Here is an 18434-nt window from a genome sequence, read left to right on the forward strand (position 1 = left end):
GCTGGCCACCGCCTGCAGCGGGGTTAAGCTCAGCGTGGCGCTGCGACACGCAGCCCCGCTGCCGAAACTGGCTCCAAACGGATGAGCGGAGGCGGAAGGCACCGCGTGGTTAAAGACACCTGCAAACAGGAGAGAAAAACTCAGCTTCAACAGGTGGGCACTCTCCAGTCAAGCGCAGAGAGACACAACAACAGGGAAGCAGACAGTGGCCACAGCTCCACGTGCGTCGCAGGGGCGGGGGCAAAGCAGCAAGCAGCGGGGGCACGGGCGGCCAGGGGCGACTTACCTGCAGGGCAGCGCCGGGCCGCACCCCCTGCGGGCACGCCCACCCGGGCTCCCAGCCGCGAGACAGGGCCTCGCCCGCCTGTGCCCAGCAAGGAGCCAGCTGCGGAGGTCTGGGACCCCATGGCGGGCCCGGCCCAGCCCGGCCACGTGGCTCCTCTCCACCCCTACACGGTGCCACCACACATCAGGCTCTGTGGCCACTCGCTCTTGCCCAGCGCCAGCCCCCAAGCCTGCCCGGAACCCGCGGGCTGTGTCAGGTCGGACACGACTACATGACTACAGCCCCAGTCATGGCGCCAGCTCTCCTGAAGGTACAAGGGACGCCGTCACAACCAGAGGGCCTGACGCAGGCCGACTCACGCGTGAGTGCTCTGCCCACACCACAGGCACATCTGCATCTCATGAAAAGGAACGAGGTGGCAGGTGCAAAGTGGACCCAAAGGGACAGGTGGGCACAGCCTCTCGCCCCTTAGGGGGCCCTGCAAGGGAACCTGTAAAGCAGTTGTCATTAGCCCAGCGGTCCGGGAGGGCGACGGCGTGCGGCCCACAGGACCCGAGAGTCAGACGGGAGAGACGCGCGTCTGCCTACCTCCAACAGCGCCGCCTGCCACCCCGGAGGAGAAGCTGCCCATGGCGTGCGAGTTGGTCAGTCTGGTCGCGGCGGACGAGACGTGCACCAGGCCGGCAGCGGCTGGCACAGAGCTGAACAAGGACTGTAGCACGGACGAGCCCAGATTGGCCTGCAGGGACATGGGACCCAGGGCAAACTGCGGGCCGGGGGCAAAAGTGCCCAGGAAGGGGCGGTGAGTCTGGGCAGAGGGGGCCGCGCTGACTGCCGAGGACGCCGCCGTGGCGAGGCCCGGGCCGCTGAGGAGGCTCCCGGGAGGCACAGTGGCGGCAGAAATGAAGAGGTTGTGGCCGTTCTTCAAGTCGGGCTCACGGTCCCGGCCCTTGCCTGGCTTGCTGTGCGTCAGCGAGGCCTTGTCTGGGGGCCCGCACGCCGGCAGGACCAGCTCGCCTGCCTCCCTGCCCTTTGGGCCTCCCAGTCCGTCCAGCTGCCTCTTGTTCACAAAGGCGCCGGGCTCTGTGGCACTGCCCTCCTTGCCCCGCGGGGCGGGGAAGCTCAGGGGGGCGCCCAGGCTGGCGGCCTCGGGGAGGGACCTTGTGGGAGAGAGAAGCACCATCGCTGAAGCTGTGTAAACTGAGGTCGGCGCCAGGCCGCTGAAGGCGAGGCCGTTGGGAGGTTGCTGCTGGGGCTCAGCCCACGGCCCCGACAGCGCACCGGGAAGCTTTTCCTGGGGTGGGCAGCCAACTGGCATCGGCCAAGCCGGGCTCTAGGGGCCGGAAAGTGAACAGGAGTTCTGGCTCAGGGCAGAGCCGGCCTGCAGCGGCTGTCGGCGCATTTGGCCAGGCGAGGTCGGAGAGATGGGCGAGAGGTGGATTTCCACTTGCTGCTGTTGGCGGGCTCACCGGCAGGGGTTGGCTTCCTGCCGGCCAGGCTACCACCTGACAAGGAGAAGCAGAGCTGGTGAGGCCTGGGGGCTCAGAGCCACCCCCTTTCACCTGAGAGAAGTGCGCCACAGTCCACAAGTGCTCTGTTGCAGGAGCAGGTGGTCGAGCAGGGCGAGGGTGGGATGGGGGGGGGGCGTCTGCGGGGGGTGGGGGGGTAGGTGTGCAAGCAGAGAGTGTCGGACACTGGCCTGGTTCACCCAGGAGGGGACAGGACTGCCGCCCCACAAAACCGAGACCAGCCGTCATGGGGACACGGGTGGCTTTCGACATTACCCAGAGATAATTTTAGAAGCCTAGCAAGGTTGGTCCTGAGTATCAAGGCCACACCCTGGGGCCAGGTCACCTTGAGCCTGGGAGTTACAGGGCAGGGCGCATGCTACTCACCACTTTCCAAGGTTTTCGGAGGAGATTTGCTTTCTAAGGAAATTGTTGCAATTTTTCTCTCGATTCTATCAAGAAAAAAAGAGATGACAGACGTTTGAAATCTGTTTGCACACAGACTGCCCAGGGCGGCAGGGAAGCAGGCCTCTCTAGAGGGGACTGTGACCGCCAGGCAGAGCCCGAGGCGCTGGTGCAGAGCTGGATACTGCCAGCGATGGGGGACGGGGCTGAGAGCTCGGGAATGGGGGCACCACATCCCGACACAGACAGACACACACAAGTCCCACATGGGGCCGCCTCTGTTCTAACTGGCCTCCCAGGCTCTTTGTCAAACCTCAGAGGCCCGCTGTAGCTACAGGCACTACGCCATCGCCGGCGTGTCCCCTACGTGACACGTAGAACGGCACACGACAGCAAGTCGGTACTCGCAGCAGCGCCAGACCGCAGAACGGCGTACGCTCTAGGTGTCCGTACTTTTACGGCACGTCCCAAAGAACACCGTGACCTCCAGAAACACAAGAAAACTGCCCAAAAGAATTTAGACGCTACGAAGTTGGACATTCCCAACACAAAAGAAAACCACTTGAGTGCACAACTTTTAAAACCATAATTTACGTAGCCTAAGAGGAACAGGATGAACGAGCCTACACGAGACACCGGAAGCAGAGCAGGGGCGCCCGGGTGGCTCAGGTGGTGAAGCGTCTGCCTTCGGCTCAGGTCGTGATCTCAGGGTGCTGGGATCGAGTCCCGCATGGGGCTCCCTGCTCACTGGGGAGCCTGCTTCTCCCTCTTCCACTCCCCCTGCTTGTGTTCCCTCTCCCACTGTCTCTGTCAAATCAATAAAATCTTTAAAAAAACAAACAAAAAACAAAAGCACAGGCAACGAAAGAAAACAGAGAGAAACAGGACGGGACCAAAATTTAATACTTTTGTCCTTCAAAGACACGTGCAAGAACGTGAAAAGAAAAATCCAGAGACTGGAAGAGAATATTCACGGATCAGGTGTAAGATAAAGGACCACCCGTCTAAAACGCACAACAACTCTTCTAACTCAGCAACAGCAAAGGACCTGAGCAGACGTCTCTCCACAGACACAAAATGGCCGTCAGCGCATGAGAAGACGCTCCGCGCCACTGGTCGGAGAGCGCGAGAACGCACAACCACAGCAGGACCCCACCTCACATCCAGGAGAATGGCTACTACAATAAAACACAAAAACAGACCGTGACAGGTGTCAGCGAGAATGTGGAAAAACTGGCTCCCTCACAGTGATGGGGGGGAGCACGGGGGGGGGGGGCCCGCTGTGGAAGACAATCACCGTCTGACTGCAGTTCCACTCCTGGGTAAATTGAAAATATTTTCTTGTCTTTTTTTAAAGATTTATTCATTTATTCGAGAGAGAGTGAGGAAGTGTGCCCGCGTGTGTGCGTGAGCAGGGGGAGGGGCAGAGGCAGTGGGAGGAGAGAGAGAATCCTCCAGTAGACTCCACGCTGAGCAGGGAGCCCGATGCGGGACTCGACCTCACGATCCTGAGATCATGAGCTGAGGCAAAATCAAGAGTCGGACACTTAACCGACTGAGCCACCCAGGTGCCCCAACTAAAAACTTTTTCAAACAAAAATAAGTATATGAAAGTTCATAACAGCATTATCCCCATTAGCTAAACACCGGACACACCCCAAGTGTCCACCAGCATCTAATGAATGACCACAATGTGTGCGGTCCATCCCCATGCTGGAACACCACCCAGCCCTAGAACGGAAGGGATCCTGACGCCTGCCACAACGTGGACGGACCCTGACACCTGCCACAATGTGGACGGGCCCCGAGGACACCGGGATCAGCGAGAGCAGCCAGACCCAGAAGGACACATACCACAGGACCCCACTCCCAGGAGGTCCCCAGAGGAGTCCCGTCCACACAGACAGAGAGGAGCTATACAGGTTTCTTTCTGGGGTGATAAAAATGTTCTAAAATTGATACTGGTGATGTTTGCACAACTCTGTGAATATACCAAAAACCACTAGATTACACTCTCCAGACAGGCGATGCACGATGTGAATTAGATTTAATAAAGCTGTTATCTATTAGGAAGAAACACCATTCACGATCAAACACACCAGATGTGCAGCGTCGATAAGAACTGGGGAACTCTGCTCTCTCGAGCCCGCGGCTCCGGCGTGGCCGCCCACGCTCCCTCCATCTACTCTGACCAGATGACGTAGGCACCAGGACCAAGACCAGACACAGCAACCCCATGCCCTGGGGGCTCTAGGCCCAGGGGGCTGGCCCTGCTGTGACGGCCCAGGTGGGAAGACCGCCCAGGCCCTTCACGAGCAGCTTTCTCACCAAGTAAAGGTGGACATCTGGGGAAACTGTCCCTTTGAGCACAGCCGCTCTGTGGGACTGTGGACAGCAGCTGAGGGGCCCCAGGCGGGAAGCCGCCACGGTCAGGGCCCCGGTACCCATCAACTAACGGCAGCTGGACGCTGCCTGTCCTTCACCAATACCCTGCCCTGGAAGGGCCCACCTCACCACGAGGGCTTCTCCTCCCAGAAACCCCGCCCATGGACACCCCTGGCCCACCCCACCCGGCCCCACTCGCCTGGCGCTGCCCGGCTCGTCCTCGGAGCCTTGCTCCTCGTCTGAGGTCAATGGGGAGTAGTGGGCCCCGTTGGTCTGGCTCAAGGGCTTCTCCTTCTTGAGAACGGGCGGCTGGTCGTTGTCCTGGTAGGGGACAGGGGAGCTCTTCAGGCTCTCGGGGGACGAGATGGCCGTGATTTCCAAAGGCTGATTAATGTTGCTGACCTGAGGGACCAGCACAGACACAGCACAAGCCTGTCAACGGGCTCCCCGAGCATCGACACCCAAGGGCTTTGCTTGGGTCCCTCCCGCCCAGGTCTGCCCTGGATCTCAGACTGCGCTAGGGAACGGCAAAGCCTGCCTCCCGGCTGTGCTCCTGAGACCCTGCCACCTTGGTCAGGCTGGAAACGTGGGAGGCCGCGTGCATGCAGCCACGTGGGCCGAGGCGGCATGCCCTCCCCACTGCGTCCCTGCCCCCCAGCCGGCCCTCGCCTTACCATCGAGTTGAGGTTCAGTGGGGACCCTGACGACTGCGTGAAGAGGCCGGCAACGGACGGCAGGGCGCGACGCTTGGGCGACACGCCAGAACTCAGGCTGGGGGTCCCGGCTGCTGCCCGCTTCCTCCTGCCCCGCTTGCGACTGTCCGGCCCGTGGCCCTGGCTGCTGTCCCCGCGGGCACCCGTGGGCAGAGGGCTGGGTTTGCTGGGAGGTGACTGCTTGGCACTGCTGCTGCCAGCTGAGATGGTAAAGACGATCCTCCTCTTGGCTTCGCCCTCGGGGTCTGAGAAGCCGGCCTCAGACGGAAGGTCCCCTTTGCTGGCCTCGGGGAGCGGGCCCTGGGCGGCACTGCTGAGCCGGGGGCTGGCGCAGAGTGGATGGGCAGGTGAGGCTGCGCCGGAGCCGCGGGACTGCGGCAGCAGTGGCGGGTGCTGTGGGGTAGAGCTGCAGGACCCCATGCTGACGAACAGGCTTCCTGAGCTGGAGACCTCGTCGAAGGCGCTGGGCTCGGCTCCAGGAGCAAGGGGGGCTGGGCTGCCTGCCAGGGCCCCACTGACGGCCACTGAGCCCGCGTAGAAGCCTGCCAGGAAGAGTGGGGTTTCTCAGGGGGGGGACGCCACTGCCTTGGGGGCAGCCGGGGAGGAAGCTCCGCACCCGGGAACCCGCCCTCCATGTGGTTCCGTCGAGCACCAGAGACCGGCCCCAACGAACTGGGCACGGCTGCGCCAGCCCCGGACGCCCCCGCGTGCACAGGAGGACATGTGGCTCTACCCCACGTCTGGGTGTGCGATGACTGCTGCTGGTGGAACCCAACAGCTCCAGGTGGGCCTGGGCAGCCCCTGCCCCGCCCCAGGGAGCCCTTTCATGGGGCCTCCCCCGAGGCTCACTAAGCCCACGGAAAGCCCTACGGAGGTCCGTGTCTTCTGCACAGACCCAACCCTCCTCATGCCACCCACCGCAAAGCCCTCCCCGCCCCAGAGGACGGGGTGTGCTGGACACTAGAGGCAGGACCTGCCCTCCCTGTGCTAACACAGGTCGGCAAACGAACGACTAGCCCGTGGGCCTGGCAGCCTGGCCAGCAGCTGGTGTAAAGAGTTTCTCTGGCACAGGCCGCCCGTCCACACACGGTCACTGGCACCCCTATGCCACAGGGCTGAACAGTTGGGACAGAGACATGATGCAGCAGAGGCGCCGTGTGCGCCTGGCCCTGCATGGAGGCCTGCGGGGGCCTCTGGCAGCAACAACGAGAGGTTTCTGAAGGAGAGTCAGGACCCAGCGACAGACCAGGGAGCTCCACAAGGGCATCGCCAGCCGGGTGGGGCACACTGCCCAGGCTGAACTGAAGGATGAAACGTCAGGATGCCTCAGCCCAAAGGCTCCAGAGATGTGCCGAGGCCCAGCCCAGAGCCCCTGACCCCAGGGCTCGTCGTGCTGCATGCAGACGGCTAATGGAGCTCAGACCCCGTGGCCGGGAGGAGGTGGGCCGGCTCAGAGCCTGGCCTGGCAGACCTGGGGTCCTCACGTCCCTGGCCTATCCTGGCTCCTTCTCTTTCCAGCAGCAGCAGCGGCAGAGGCTGGCTGTCCCCGCGGGCACCCGTGGGCAAGGGCATGGACCTAGGAGCAAGAAGGGCACTCTGACCTGCAGGAGCTGGGGCGAGGCTTTTGCTTCCAGCACTGTGGGCGTTCGTGCCCATCTGCTTTTCAAGTGCGGACGAGGACTCTCGGGTCTGCGGTACGGGGCTGGGGGTGCTTCTCTGTGGAGAGAAAGCACACACTGTCAGCTGAGCCAGGGCTGAGAGCGAAGGGCAAGGAGGGAGTCGTGAACATAAACTACAGGATGTGCAACATAAACTACAGAATGTGCAAAGGTCCTGAGGCAGGGAGGACAGCAGGCATGTGAGAGCCGGTGCACAGAAGGAGAAGTGACCTGCTCAGGATCTGAGCACTGTAGGTAGCCATCAGAAGGTTCTGACAAGGTGAAGGGCCGATATCTGACTTGGTTCCAAAGGACTGCTCTGGCTAACAGCAAAAGACAGGCTGGGGATGAAGGGAGCGGGGATGGCAGGAAGGGGCTGCAGCTGCGATTCGAACAGTGAATGGGATGAAGATACCCACCCATACCAGATCTGTGCACGCACATTCACAGCGGCGTGACTCAAAATGGCTGAAGGTGGAAACGAAGGTCCACCCTCAGATGAACACATAAACACAAGGTCCGTGCACACACGGGCACGTCTCTCAGCCACGAGCAGGAGCAAGGTGCCCACACGCGCTGCCCCGGGGATGGACCCCGAGCCCACAACGCTCGGGGAGGGAACCAGACACAGAAGGCCCCCGACGTGAGAGTCGCTCTGTGAACACCCTAAATGCCGCTAGAATGTGCACTTCAGCTGGGTGGACTGGGTGTGAATCATCTCTCAATTAAACAAAGCCAAGCCCACATCACACGACACGGAGCCCTTCACGGGTGCACAAGTGGGAGGCAGGATGAAGGGGGACGGGCTGCGCGCTTCTACCAAATCCGGAGTTTGATCCCCTCTCCACCCGCACACACCACCTTCCACAAAAACAGATCTGAGATAAAAATGGGAAAATGTTACTGTAATGAACTCTGCATTTTGGGGTTCTGTTTGTCTTGGGGCGTCGCGGTACACTCCAAACTCACCAGCACGCAATCTAACAAAAAGCAACTAAGTCTTGCAGGGAAAAAACAAGACGAAACCCCTCTCTGCCCGCACGTGTGCTCTGGGAACGTCACACTGCAGGAGCCCGAGGGCCCGGGCCAGTCACACCAGGGGGCTGGCACCTTCCCCGGCTGGCGTCCACTCACCACTTTCTCGGCGCGGCTGGGCAGCACCACACTGGCCAGAGGGATGCTGACAGGCAGCTTGCTTGGCTGCACGGTGCTGAGCGGGATGCTGACGGGCAGGCTGGTGATGGCCTCCCCGCTGCTGGCGTAGGCACGCTCCTTCAAACCCTGCACACACACCATCAGACTGGCTTTGCTCCTGCTGACCAGGAACACCAGGCCACGAGCACCACGCGAAGGCCATGGGGACCCTCCCAGCACAGGAGGAGGTCCCTCGTCCCGTGACACCCACCCACCCCACCCCACAGCTCCTCCTCCTGAAATTCCAGGGCACACGCGTAACTTTCCCACGGTGTCTCTCCTTCTTGGCCTGACCGGCAACGGCCCCCGACAGGGGCTCTGCTGCAGCACCATGTCCCAGGCATCTCGGGCCCTCCGCCTGGCCCTCACCTGGGTGGCCTCTCCTAATGGCCTGGCTCAGGACGCCTACTGTGCACCCCCCCAAACCTAGGCCCCGCTCTCACCTTCTCGCCGCCCCTCTCCCCTGTCATCTGTAAGGCCACGGGGGATGAAGGTCGAGGGTCCTGAGGGCTCAGCTTGATGCCATTTGCGATGCCAGGGCTCTGGTACGGAAGGCCGTTCTCCTTGGCATGCTCAGCTCTGGAACAAGACACATCCCTCATTCCTTCTCTGCGGAGCCGCCACAACCATGCGTTTGCACCTACAGCTGAAGGCCTGGCCTAGCAAACATCCCGAATCTCTTCCAAACCGCTGAACGCTCACTCAAAAGACCCCAAGGTGGCCCACGGGCGCCAGAGCAGGGCTGGCGAGCTCCACATGCACTCACCGCGGGTGCANNGCCGCAGTCTTGCCACTGGCCGCATGGTCCTGGCTCAGGTGACGCCTCAGCACTAGCTTGGCTGGGGAGAGCCGGGTGTAGTCGGGCAAGGCCAGGCCCGACATCTTCTCGAGCCTCGAGCGGCTGCTGTGGCTGGGCGTGCAGGGTATGACTTCCTGGTCCAGGGGGGAGGCCAGGTACTGGGGGGTGTTCTGCTTGGACGAGGGCCGGCTCAGCACACTGCAGACCTCATAGGTGGCTGCGTGGCCGTTTATGGAGAGTTCTGGGCTCGTGCTGCTGAAGTGGGGCAGAGAGAACTTGGAGCAGTCCAGGTCGAGGTGCAGCCGGCCGGCGTCGGCCTCCAGCTCCCGGCCCAGGGCGCCTTTCCCGCGCAGGTGTGCCGACAGGGCATCGTCCGGCGGCACGCAGGACTTGAGCTGCAGGAGCTCCTGCTGCCGCTGGCTCTTCTCCAGCTCCACGATGCTTATCTGTCGGGCGAGGAGAGCGTCAGGCCTGCTGCTCGGTGCGGAGGCCTGCTCACACCCCTGCCAAGGGCCCGAGGACAAGCCGGCCCCAGCTGCACCCAGCAACCCAGACGGTCCCAGAAAAGCTCGACGGACGCACACCCGGAGTGGCTGCAAGGACGCAGACCAGCTGTGTGTGCGACGGACAAGCCACAGCAGCTAACCGCCCAGCATGGGTCGGGAAGCTCTGGGGCCACGGGGCGGAAGAGCTGCTGTCATGTGCACTCACGGGCAGGGAACGGGATGTGGGGAGCCCGTCTGCGCTCAGGCAGGCTACGGATAAACCGTCCGCGGGAGACCCTGGCCCTGGGCTTCCCTCCCCGTGCTCGGGACACCAGGCACTTTCTCTGGTTTCTCTGCCTTGTTTGTGCTTTGCCCGTAACGAACGTGCTTTGACCCCACAGAGCGATCAGTGCCCAAATGGCTTCTCACAGACATGTGCGCAAAAGCAAGGCCTGGCTCTGCTAGCGAGGTCAGCAAGCCTCTTCTTGGCCACGACCTTTCAGAAAGCAGCTCGGCCCCGTACCCTGGGACCGTAAACCACTCACAGACCCACTCTAGGAAGTAGGAATATCCTTAATGTGAGTCTTCGGTGCAGAACAAATCCTTGTGGTGTCGTTTTGTAACAAGAAAACACCCGAAAGACCCCAAGGGCCTGGTGACCAGGAGGGCTTCACGTAAGCAGTGAAGCCAGGCTGGGGAGACGCCAACCCAACAGGGGCCAAAGCCTGACAAACAGAGCTTCCAGGGACCAACGATGCCCACACCACACGCCCTGCTGTGGTCCTGTGGTCACCGGAAGGCTACACGCCCAGTCAGCCAGCTCCAGGAAACCTCGAGAGGAGACAGACCTGTGTGTTCCTCCTTCCTTCCTGCCCTGTTTTCCAGCTAACCTCGACAAACACGTTACCCTTCTTGGCAAAAGGTACAGACTATTAAGGTTTCCTGTGAGGTTTCTCCTCGCGGGTGGCTTCACAGAGGACTCAGTAAGGGGCACCGGGGAAATCCTAGGTTTCGAATGGAGCCTGAGACACTCTGGGAGCAAGTGGGGCCCCTCAGATGCTAAGCCCATTGCTCCCCTTTGAGGGTCAGAGACAGGGATGTCCACACTGTTCCTGCGACACCACAACGAACGCCCTGTCCTTGGGCGCAGGACAGCTCCAAGGGTTGGCCGACGGCACCGCCCTGGAGGCCTGAGAGCCCCGCGGCCCCAGCCCCTACCTGCAGCTCCAGGCAGTGCCTCTGCTTCTCGGAGATCTGGGTCCGCAGGGCCTGCTTCTCCTTCAGCAGGTTCTCCAGGGACAGCGTGGACCAGTCCAGCTTCAGCTCCTCACACCTAGCCTTGAGCTGTGGACACGGGGAGGTCATGGTTGTGAACTGGGCCGGGCAGACCCCCGCCCTGGAGCAGGTGCAGCTGTGGGGAGGGCGGCATGGGCACCTGTCCCCCTGGCAGAGGGCAAACCCTGGGCTCTGGGGGGAGACACAGCAGATGTCTGGGCAGGTGTCTCCAAGGGCCTGTGTGCCCACAGAAGCGAACCCGCTAAGAGAGGACCAGGCTGAGGCGGCGGCCCAGGGAAGAGACTGGGGTTTCCCCGTAAGAACACCCACAGGGAGCAAAGCAGGGGTGCCCGCAGGATGGGACAGGGAGGCCCCGTTAGAAGTGACAGTCCTGAATGCCTGGCAGGCGTGCCCTGGTTCCCAGGGGGGTATGGTCCCAAGACATCTGCACCCTGGCCCAAGGGCTCGTTAAGGAGACCAGCACGGGGCTGCAGGTGCGGCAGAAGGATATCGAAGTCTGGGCCACCTGGAAAACCCCATCTAATGAAGGCATTAGAGCCTTCGGGAGGGTCGTGGGCCCCACTGGCTCCAAGGTGCTCGGAGAGCCCAGGAAAAGAAGGCACTGGAGCGGTGCGGGCTGGGGGCGGGGGTGTCCTGAGACGTCCTGCTGCAGACTGCGCAGTCACGGGAAACTCGTCCTCGAGAAGGGTGCCCGAGCCCTAGCGATCGCCTCTCCCCCTCTGGTCAGGGCCCCCAGCAGAACGACAGCCTCCAGGCCCGCCCTCCCCCGGGAGCCCACCAGCTGCAGGCTCTGGCTCCTCAGCTCCCTGTTGTCCTTCTGCAGCTGCTCCGTCTGTTCCCTCAGCTGCTGGTTGTGAGCCGAGATCTCCTTCTGCGCCTGGATCAGGTCATTGTAGGTCAGCGCCTTCACTCCCAGCTGCGGACACACGACAGCACAGGTGGGCTTCACGCAGCAGCGCAGAACGGCAGGAAAGAGCAGGGGGAGGCCCCAGCAGGCCCGAGTCGCCAGGGACTGGGGCTGGGGGCCATTCGGGGGCAGTAAGAGCAGGGCTGGGGTGGCGGCTAATGGCAGTCACGGAGAGGACCAATGGTGGCCCAGAGAAGGAACAAGGGGATGACCCCCAGGGCACGAACCCACGCCAGTAGCCCTCTGACCACACGCTCACATTCTACACCCTCCGTCAGAAGATGTAAACTGTCAAAGCACCGGAAAGGAAAAGGTCCTTCCAGATCTCACGCTCTGGCCGGCACCTTGCTCCTGCCCCTGCCCACCCGAGTCCCGTGCTTGGGGCCGTCTTCTGGGCCAGCAAGCCCAGGGTGGCAGGCGTGGCCTCCGGCACCCCTACCTCATCCAGTTTCTGCTGGAAAAGCCTCTTGATCTCCTCTTTCTGGGCCTGACAGTGGCCGAACAGCTGCTGGGCAGCGCCTAGCAACCGCGCGTTCTTCTCCTGGGGGGACGGAGCATGGTGATGGCAAGGCCCTGTCCCCACCAAGTCCCTTCCCACAAAAGGCCTGAAGGGGGGATGCTCAGTTGGACATGCCCCAGCCCAGAAGGCCGACGTCTCTCAGCTGTTCTCGCTGGTTAAAATGTTACCCCGTGGCGAGCAGCGAGACCCCACAGTCTTTCTGAAGCCAGCAGGGACAGTACATGGGCCTGTGAGGAGATTGCTGCTTCTCCTGGGACCAAGGCACCTTCTGGGGGACAGCAGGTGGGAGGCACAGGGCAGAGCTCACCTTCTCCTGGTCCAGCAGCTGCTGCAGGCTGGCCTTGTACTGGGCGGTCTTGGTATACGCCAAGAACTGCAAGTACTGAATCTTGAAGGATTCTAGAAGGGATCAAGTACACAGTTTAGCACAGACATGACCCCACTGAGGCCAGCAGGAAGGAGGAGAGCAGCCCTTCAGAAACAAGTCAAGGGTGGGGGATGGCTGTGACCCCCAGAGGCTGCTGAAGTTCGTCTCACCACCTGCCCTCATGCTGGGGCCTTCGGTCCCCACCCTGGGTGCCCCTCACAGCTCCTGCCACCACAACCCCATGTTTTCTTCCCTCCAAGACCACGTGGGTTCCTGTTAGTAAATCTGCCTGTTTTCTTAGGAAGCACGTGTTACTGATATTGAGCTGAGAAAACCGACAGCTCCCAAAATGTGAAAAGGGGTTTCTTTCACCCAATTTGTAGAGATAAGCAGCCGCTCGAGCTATCCCAGCAGTGTGAGTTTGTACATGCTTCGCTCAGCAACACCGGGCGCCAAGCTCACCCCCAACACAGCCTCCCCAGCCCCGTGCAGTGGACACGGGCCAGGTGGTTCTCTGGGGGCATCCCGGGTACTGGGGAGATCGAGCAGCATCCCGGCCCCACCCCCTCAAAGCCAGCAGCACCCCAGTCCTGACCCCGTGTGCCCTTGGGCAGAAGCCAGCCCGTAGACGAGTACATGGGCCCGGCTGACAGTGGCAGCACGGACCCTGAGCCCGTGGGACTCTGGTTTGGGGGCCGGGCAGCACAGGGGCTTGTGGAGAAGCCCGCCGGGGGTCCCCGTAGGCCTGCGAGGTCCGGGTGTGGCTCACCTAGCAGCTTCTGCAGTGCGGGCGGGGTGGGTGCCAGCAGCAGCTGGTCGGGGGGGTGCCGCTGCACACTGGGAGGTAGCTGGTAAAACGGGCTATGAGGTGACTTGTACGCATCTGCAGGGAGACAGAGCGGCCACGTGTCAGCAGCAGGCCGGCGCACCCGGAGGCTCCCACGAGTCGGCCTCAGAGAACTGGCCAGCTTGTTAACACGGAGACTAAACGTGTGACCAGACACCGTGTCTCGGCACTTGGAGAAGCAGAGTCGCATCCCTGCGTGATCTAAGAAATCCACATGAGCCATGTCCTCTCTGTGCGGCCCTTCATCAGAGCCCAGAGTGGAAGGATGATGGGAAGGCCCCCACCGGGGCTCGAAGCTGTGGACAGGCGTGAGGACACCCCAGTGTGCCCACAGTAGGGTCTGGAACGCAGGTACCCAGCCACTCAGCACGTGATGTTGTCACGGCTGCCTCCGCCCCTCTCACCGCCGCAGGGGACAGGAGAGGGCCCCCGCTCACTGTACTAAGGCAGAGCGGCGGGGAGCACCAGGAGCAGCAGACTGCATGCCCGTGGGGCCCGCACACGGCTGGCTTACCCTGCGGCGAGGGCGCTGCCGTCTGCGCCGCGGCCTGGGCGTGCAGGAGGTCCAGTGCAGTTTGGCTCTTCTTGGGCTTACGCTCGGGGTTCGCAGTGCTCATCTTCTTGGGACGCCCGCGCTTCCGGCCGGCCATCTTCCGCCCCTTCTTGTTCAGCTTCTTCTTCCGGGCTTTGGAGGGGGACGGCTTTTTGATGGCAGTCGCCCCAGCCTTTTCTTCCTCGGCCCCGGAATCCTAGCAGATGGGGGGTGGGAACGTCAAGGGAGCACTGGCGGGCCCATCTGGCCACGTAAGCCTCCCTCAGTGGGGTGCGGGGCGAGCACTCACCATCGGGGTGTCCGCGGGCACGGCAGCCTTGCTTTCGGGCACCTTGGTGGGAGTGGTCGTGGTGCTCTTGTTCTCTCGCTGCTGCCTGCGCCGAGCTGCCTCCTGTTCCTCCTGGAAGGGCAAGTGTCGGCTGTGTGTGCAGAAGGCTGGCTCCGCAAGCGCCCCCCTGGCTTGGCACCGCCAGCCCGCTCTGCTCCCTTCTGCACACGCGGGGACGCCGAAGGCACAGAGGAGCCCGAGAGCGTGTGCGGGCGCGCACATCCCTGGCTCTGTGTCAGACGGCAGGTGCCCCCCTCCCCCCGAAATGGCGCAGGACCCTGGTGCTGGGGTGGGAGAAGCCTCCTGACTGTCATTCCCCTCCCGTGGGCAGCATGCTTCCCCACGCCGAGGGGCGCGTGCACTAGAGCACTGTCCTCCTCAGTGAGGGCTCCCGGCCACACCTCAGTAAGGGGAAGGACAGCGCTGGCCAGCGCCAGGGAGTGAGCACGGTCAGCACGTTAAGACCCGGATGCCCCTAAATACAGTAGGAAGGAAGCGGGACTGCAGGCGGTTGGAGCTGGCCATCTCTCGGGGGGCCTCTCTTGCTTAGATACTTGTATGAGACACCAAAAAGAAAAACTCTTGCCCAGACGGCCACTGAATCTGGAGGCAAGTGAACTGTGGCCATGAGGGCGTGGGAGGGAGTGCTGGAGCAGATGGTAGGAGGGACGCGGGAGCCAGGTTCCGGCTGGCTGCCCTCGGACAGCAACTCGGAGCGTTCCGGCCCCTCTGTGGCTTGGGCCTCAGGTCAGGACAGCACGAGGGCTGTTCGCCGTCCTGTCTTTCGGCACAGCTCACCATGTCCCCAAATCCCATTTCAGAGACTCATTTAACCCATTCCTCCAAAACGTGCACAAGAGTTGTGTTCCCACTGAGGCCAATGAAGACGAGGCAGGTGTGCGCTGGGCCCCCAGGTCCGCATCGCTCAGACCAGCCCCCCTCCGTACGGCCACTCCCACCTGGCACACCCTCCGCCAGCTGCGTATACATGTCATGAAGGCAAAGGAAAAACACACACTTACCCTGAGTTTTGGGTTTTTCAGACTAGAAAAATAGTTTTCAAGCTGAAAATGCAAAAAGAAAAGACAAAGTCTTGTTAGATGTCAGCCCCAAGCCCTGTCGGGGAAAAAGCAACAGCCAGGCACGCAGACACCAGACACTGGCCCATCGTGGCATCTCCTGGGCGGGCAGCTGGCAGGGGCGCACGCCTGCCCCGAGACCCGCCAGGCTCAGGGCTCCCACTGTGCGGGCCCATGCGGACCCCGCAGCGCCACCCCACACAGAGCCAGCAGCCGTGCGGAGGGCCTGGCCGAGAACCAGGGTTTCTGGGCCTGGAGGCCTCTGACAGCAGAGCAGAGCCGCTGTCTCACGAGTCCTCTCGGACGAGGTCTGCCCACACATGGGCTGAAGACAAAGAACGCGACACAGCAGGGGCCCCCAGCCTCCTGACCCACTCCCATCCACACCGAGGGCCGGGGGACACCCCCAGGTGGGGCACTCACTATGGTGCGGTCGATGGTGTGCAGGTAGTAGGAGACCGGCTTCCCCGTCCAGGACACCGAGCCTTTCAGGGGCGAGAGCTCCACAACGCGCATGATGGTGCCGATGTCTGCGCACAACGGGGCACAACGGGAGACGCTCAGGGCCCCTCCTGCGCCCAGGGACTGAGCGGGCGGGGCCTAGGCCACATTCGCTTCTTGGTGGCTCCCTCCCTCCACGAGAGACCCAGGTGAGGAGCTCCGGGTGAGGCAGAAAGAGGCAGAACCGCACGACCTCACCACCCAGGGCCTGCCTCAACTGCCCGCCAGGAGGAAGCTGGCCACCCGCACGCGGCTGGGTCGGGGAGGCATGCACAGCTACCCCAGGGGCTTGTCTGAGGAAAACGGCGACAAGCCCGGGGTGGGTGGCATCGGAAAGCACTTGGAGGATGACTTAAAAACAATGCAGCAATAGGAACTCCCAGGAGCACCCGAGAAGTCACGAGCCCCCGAGGGCCACGCAGCCCGGCCCAGGGGCCCAGGTGAGCTCCTGCCCCCAGCTCTCTGACGCCAGCCTTTCCTGTGCAGGGACAGGGCAGCCGCCGCCTGCTCAGGCCAATCACTACAGGAACACAAAGTGCTCGGCAAACCTGTCCCTCTGAGTTCCATGCCAGGCCACTCTGCCTGCAGGGGACACAGGGCCATGTCTGGGGATGTCTGTGGTGGTCACACAGGATGTGTTCCTGGCACCAAGGGGATGGGGCCGGCGATGCTGCTGAAACCCCCACAGTGCCCGGGACACCCCCATAGAGAATGACCTGCCCCGATGTGAGCAGCACCCAGGGACAGACCCCACAATGACACACATCAGATGCTTAAAATCACATATATTTATGACTCAGCAACGCGAGAGTCTCTTACCACTCAAGTTTCTGCTGTTTATTCTGAAGTTCAGAGGCGCAAAGGGCTTCGAGGAAACGATTCTGCCACCTGAAACACAGAGACTAGTTATTGCCGTCCGTGGGCGAGCAGCTGCACACACACAAACGGAAGGAAAACGGAGTCTGGCGGAGCAAGGAGAAGCCACAGGAGGAGTGGGGACAGCAGTGCGAAAGAGTCCTGTCCGCTTCCCACAAGCCAGAGCAAAACCAGGAGATGCCTTCCCCATGGACGTCTGCGCCATGAGCAGCTCGCGTGGACGGACGGGCTCTGGGCCCCGCGGTGCCGCCTGGCAGAGCTCCCACCGGGGGCCACCCATCTGTGAGGACACGCGCCCCCTCTGCCGTCTGGGTACTCGTGCGGACAAGTCTCACAGTCATAACCGAGTCTGAGCGGCAAACGCAAACCCTCAAGTCCCAGGTGACACAACCACTACTTGACCGTCCGCTGGCATGGCCATGCAGACGGCAGTGGTTCCACGTGCCAAGTTCTAAGGAGAAGAAGACGCACAGAGGCACCCGCAGGCTCGGGAGGGAGCTCACAGCGTGTGCGCGGTAAGAACTACTGCAAATGAACAGATGCACATGCTCAGAGCCACACTTCTTGGTAGCAGAGAAAAAGAGTCACTTGGAAAAGTCAACGAAACTAACGTCGAAGCTGGGAAAGGCCGTCTGAATCCATTTCAATGAGTGCACGCACAGACACACCTGCCGGCCGGGGCGCCCCCGTCATGGGGGGCACCCAGCCACCCGGCCTGTGTCCTGAGCGCCTTCCCCGGAGGCAGCAGGGGATGAGGGGCCCAGCGCTGGGCCGGGACAGGTGCGAGGTCAGGTGGCAGCCAGGGTCAGAGACCGCGGGGTCACATCAAAGGTCTCAGCGGCCAGAGGCTGAACAGAGTCCCATGGGGCGCCTGGCACCTGGAGGGCCTCTGAGGAGCGTGGTGCCGAGCCCCCAGATCGCCGGACTGCTCCAGTTAGGAACGCACCACCCTGCACGGCCCACACGGCAAGGGCAACGGGAACTGCGAGGGGCCCCTGAGGGCACATCACTACCGGACGCGTGTCACTACAGGACGACAGGTCAGGTGGCTGGGGACTGCAGGGCTCGGCGGGTGGTCCCACCCCATCAGGTCCCCCACGCCCACCTGCAGGACACCATGAGGGGGGACCAGAGCAGTGACACCCCACGAGGCAATGAGCCTGGATGCCCAGCAGGCGTCGTCAACAAACCCAGAGGAGCCCTGCTGGAGCAAAAGCCCACCTGGCTGGCCCCTGGCCCAGGACGAGACAGCCAGAAGGTGGGCCGTTGGGTGAGCGGCAGGAGAGTGACAGGTTGGGGGGCCTGGGACAGCCACTGTTCATGCCTACAAATGATCAGGGCCCCACACGCACACACAGCTGTCAGTCCTGAAGGCAGCTGGTGACCACCTGTGTCTGTGCTGGGTGAGCCCTTCGCTTCTCTGAAACGTCTCGTAAGGCAACACGGGGGGGGCACGCCATTCCTCTCCCAGCAACAGAGATGAGGAGGGCGTCAGGCATTCTTTGAACCAGTGACCGGAGGCAGCTGGGAGGGGGCAGGGAAGGTGCCGGGCACGGGCTCTCCCGAGTGGGGAGCACCAAGGTCACGTTCAGGCCATCTCAGAATCTAGAAAACCAGCAGCAGCTTTAGCAGTTGTCTTAGGAGCTGCAGTGATTGGCCAAGGATGAGAGCACTTCCTGAGGCTTCCCGTCCAGGCCCCGGGAAGGGCACTGCTGACCACAGGGCCC

At 62.3% G+C, this 18434-nt stretch overlaps 1 protein-coding gene across 1 annotated transcript in view; it reads right to left on the reverse strand.

Annotated features, from left to right (window-relative positions):
• The window catches only part of DOT1L (DOT1 like histone lysine methyltransferase), a 65540-nt gene that overhangs the window by 4047 nt on the left and 43059 nt on the right, over positions 1–18434 (reverse strand). Inside the window, exons 10-26 of the mRNA XM_040629775.1 lie at positions 16651–16719; positions 15754–15860; positions 15274–15315; positions 14213–14323; positions 13885–14119; positions 13293–13406; positions 12464–12555; positions 12076–12177; positions 11508–11645; positions 10652–10777; positions 8916–9394; positions 8593–8728; positions 8090–8236; positions 6899–7013; positions 5259–5839; positions 4784–4986; positions 2182–2246 (exon numbers count right to left, since the gene is read on the reverse strand). Of these exons, the coding sequence (XP_040485709.1) occupies positions 2182–2246; positions 4784–4986; positions 5259–5839; positions 6899–7013; positions 8090–8236; positions 8593–8728; positions 8916–9394; positions 10652–10777; positions 11508–11645; positions 12076–12177; positions 12464–12555; positions 13293–13406; positions 13885–14119; positions 14213–14323; positions 15274–15315; positions 15754–15860; positions 16651–16719 (2862 nt within the window). The remainder of the gene's footprint in view (positions 1–2181; positions 2247–4783; positions 4987–5258; positions 5840–6898; positions 7014–8089; positions 8237–8592; positions 8729–8915; positions 9395–10651; positions 10778–11507; positions 11646–12075; positions 12178–12463; positions 12556–13292; positions 13407–13884; positions 14120–14212; positions 14324–15273; positions 15316–15753; positions 15861–16650; positions 16720–18434) is intronic.

Source organism: Ursus maritimus, unplaced genomic scaffold, assembly GCF_017311325.1.
Source record: "Ursus maritimus isolate PB19 unplaced genomic scaffold, ASM1731132v1 scaffold_14, whole genome shotgun sequence".
In the NCBI taxonomy this organism is placed as follows: Eukaryota; Metazoa; Chordata; class Mammalia; order Carnivora; family Ursidae; genus Ursus; species Ursus maritimus.